We start from the raw sequence: 3,238 nt of genomic DNA, 5'->3' as shown, positions 1-3,238 counted from the left end.
AGGGATGTTGTGCTGAATAGAAAAAAAAAAAGTAGAAACTGATAGAAATAATTTTTTTGTTATGACTGTATTTTATATGATGGCTTTGCTGGGACGGTTTGCATGAACATAAAAAACAAAGAAAAAACTGCACAGACAGACGAATAACCAGAAACTGCACAGAAATAATAGTAGAAACTAAACAAAAATAACAGAAGAAACAGGCTCAACACTCAACAGCACAGAAATACATGAACATAGAGCTCGACCTGGCTCATTTGCATAGAAATAACGGCAGAAACATGCTCAACAACAAAGAAATACATGAACATAGAGCTCGACCTGGCTCATTTGCACAGAAATAACAGCAGAAACATGCTCAACAACAGAGAAATACATGAACATAGAGCTCGACCTGGCTCATTTGCACAGAAATAACAACAGAAACAGCACAGAAATACCAGAACATAGAGCTCGACATGGCTCGATTGAACAGAAATATAGCAGTAAGTGAACAAAAGTGAAAATCCAGCCGGAACTAACCAAAAAAAAAACTAGAAAATCGTGCTCGACTTGGCTCGTTTGCACTAGAATATCGGAAAAACCCTAACCCCAAAAAACCAGAAAATCGAGCCGGAACTTCGCAACACAGCAAGACAAATCTCACATATGCTCATAATCTCATATATCGTGCTTCTAAAAGGAGAAGAAAGGGAAAAAGATGAGAGATACAAACAGCGAGAGATGTAAGTATTATGTATTCCTGTTGAGCCAAAGCAGATGTGCACGATAAACAGCACGAAAGGATGAAACCACGGACCAAGAATATGCCAGAGAAGGAGAAAAGAGGAAACCAGAGACAGATCGAGGAGATCTGTAGAGAAGAGGACTTCGGAAACCCTAGACGAAGCAGCGAAGAAGAGGAGAGGCTGGAGAGATACGGCGCGTGAAATGAAAAATGATCGCGTAAAACCCTAACGCGACTTATTTACTCATCCCGTTAGCGTTATCCACGTGAAATTAATTCCCGTGTCAAACGGGTCATTAACGGGTTACCGGGTTAACCCGGACCCGACCCGAAATTCAATTCGTGTCATTTTTATGAAATCGAGCCCGACCCGTTTTCCAAACGGGTTGGGTCCAACCCGAAAATTCCGTGTCGTGTTCGAGTCGGGTTTTCGGGTCGTGTCAATTATTGACAGCCCTAGTCTAATGGATCATAATCAGCGTACAAAGGAGGTCGAAGGAACCTTAGTGTGTGGGCGAAGGTGATCGGAGGAATCATATTTAGCGGGCGACAAAGGTCAGAGTGATTGTAGTTGCCGAACAATCGTGGTTGGAGGGCCTGTAGTAGGCGAGTGATGGAGGTCGGATGAATCGTAATTGGAGGGCGATAGTGGTAGGAGGAATCGTAGTCGGCTGACGACGAAGATAGGAGAGACTATAGTTGGTGGGTGATGGTGTGCGGAGAGACCATAGTCGACAGACAATACGGATTAGAGGGACAGTAGTTTGGGAGTTCTCCATCAGATAACATATATTGATTCCCTTATCATAGTGCAATCATATTGCCTTAGCGATGTCGAAATTGAGTGATCATGGGCTCGTTGGATTCGCCTCATTGAGCTGCTCGAATCGACTATAGCATGTTATATTTGTGTATCATTTGGTCGTCCAATTTATGCTTTGAACCTTCCAAACATTCTTCAACTCGTTGTTTTGAATCCATTTGGGCTCGGATTAGACTGGTTTTTGGTGTCGTTGGGTTCCTCTCTTCGCGATGTTTAGTTTGACTTTAAGTTTGCTGAAATTGGAGTTTTGATGGACCGCACATATAATTTTGTAAGTATCCAACTTGAACAAATCTCGAGATTCGTGCTAGTTCAAGACTATTTTTTATGATATATCAATATTTTTTTTCTACAACAGCTCATTATCATATTTGCAAAATGTAACAACCATTACAAATATTTCCTTAGTCATTAATTATATAAAATTAATTTAAATGATCTCTCGTCACTTATAACTTATATTGAGATCAATTTTCTATAAAAATTATCATCAATTTTTTATTGGAGAAGTATTTTTAATCAGTTTAGATTGTCAAAGAATTGATTTGGTGTACTACTAATGGGTAGATAATTTTAAGCTTTGTTTTCCATAAAGGTTGAATAATTATGCACTTCTTTTCACACATAATATAGTGAATAATTTCTCCATCGGCCCCATCTATATATACCAACCAAGCTACGCTATGCTCCATACCTTTACCTTATCCTTCTCTCCATCACCATGGCCTCCCGTTTCCTTCTCCTCTCTTTCCTTCCCCTCCTCCTCTTCTCCATTACCACCGCCTCCTTCTCCACTACCACCAACCCCTCTTTTCCGAACAAGAAGCTCAAAGAAAAGCACAGCCACCTCCACTTCTTCTTCCACGACATCATCAGCGGCCACAACGCCACCGCCGTTCCCGTCATCCAACCGGCCGAAGGCGCCCATTCCAGGTCGGCCTTCTTCGGCGCTGTAGTCATAATGGACGACCCGCTAACTGAGGGTCCCGACATGAAGTCCCACCTCGTAGGTCGGGCCCAGGGCATGTACGCCGCGACGGCCCAGGATGAGGTGGGCCTTCTCATGGCCATGAACCTGGCCTTCACGGCGGGGAAGTTCAACGGCAGCGTCCTCTCCGTACTGGGCCGCAACCAGCCACTCCATCCGGTGAGGGAAATGCCGATCGTCGGCGGCAGCGGGCTTTTCCGCTTCGCTAGGGGTTATGCGCTGGCCCGAACTCATTGGCTTAATGTCACCAACGGTGACGCTATCGTGGAGTATAATGTCTATGTGATGCATTATTGATTATTATTATTATTATTGTACGTCGATACCATTTTGCTTGTAGTTTGTATAAGTGTGCTCATCTTTTTGAGGTTACAGCAGTGCTCAGTGAACCCATAGAATAAGTCTATTGTAATAAAATAGAGTGATTTTATCTTTGGTTATATTTTATCCAAAAAAAACAATGTATTATATTCATGATTTATTTTAATTTATACAAATATTATTTCTATGTAGGTTGTAAGTGAGTCAAGTTTACTCTAGAATCAGTTTCTAACTCGGCTCAATTAATACACCTTGAGTTGGACTCGATGAACTAATAAATAGGGCTTGAGCCAATATCGGCTCGGCTCATTAGCTTGTATGTCGACTTTTTAAAAAAGATTTTGATATAAAATATACTTAAAATATATCAATATTATAG

The 3,238-nt window shown here is 41.6% G+C and overlaps 1 protein-coding gene across 1 annotated transcript; it reads left to right on the top strand.

Moving 5' to 3' along the window:
* Positions 1–2,232: 2,232 nt before the first annotated feature.
* Positions 2,233–2,980, top strand: LOC110107490 (dirigent protein 22-like). Its single transcript, XM_020837764.2, has one exon. It carries the CDS (start codon positions 2,272–2,274, stop codon positions 2,833–2,835), a length of 564 nt encoding a protein of 187 aa, XP_020693423.1. The 5' UTR covers positions 2,233–2,271; the 3' UTR covers positions 2,836–2,980.
* The last annotated feature ends 258 nt before the right edge of the window (positions 2,981–3,238 follow it).

Source organism: Dendrobium catenatum, unplaced genomic scaffold (assembly GCF_001605985.2).
Source record: "Dendrobium catenatum unplaced genomic scaffold, ASM160598v2 fragScaff_scaffold_1105, whole genome shotgun sequence".
Lineage (NCBI taxonomy): Eukaryota > Viridiplantae > Streptophyta > Magnoliopsida > Asparagales > Orchidaceae > Dendrobium > Dendrobium catenatum.
The sequence above is the reverse complement of the archived record's forward strand: the minus strand, read 5'-3'. Positions and strand labels throughout refer to the sequence as shown.

What these genes read in the sequence shown, in the direction of transcription:
- LOC110107490 (XM_020837764.2), top strand. Translation starts at nt 2,272, where the DNA reads ATGGCCTCCCGTTTCCTTCTCCTCTCTTTCCTTCCCCTCCTCCTCTTC.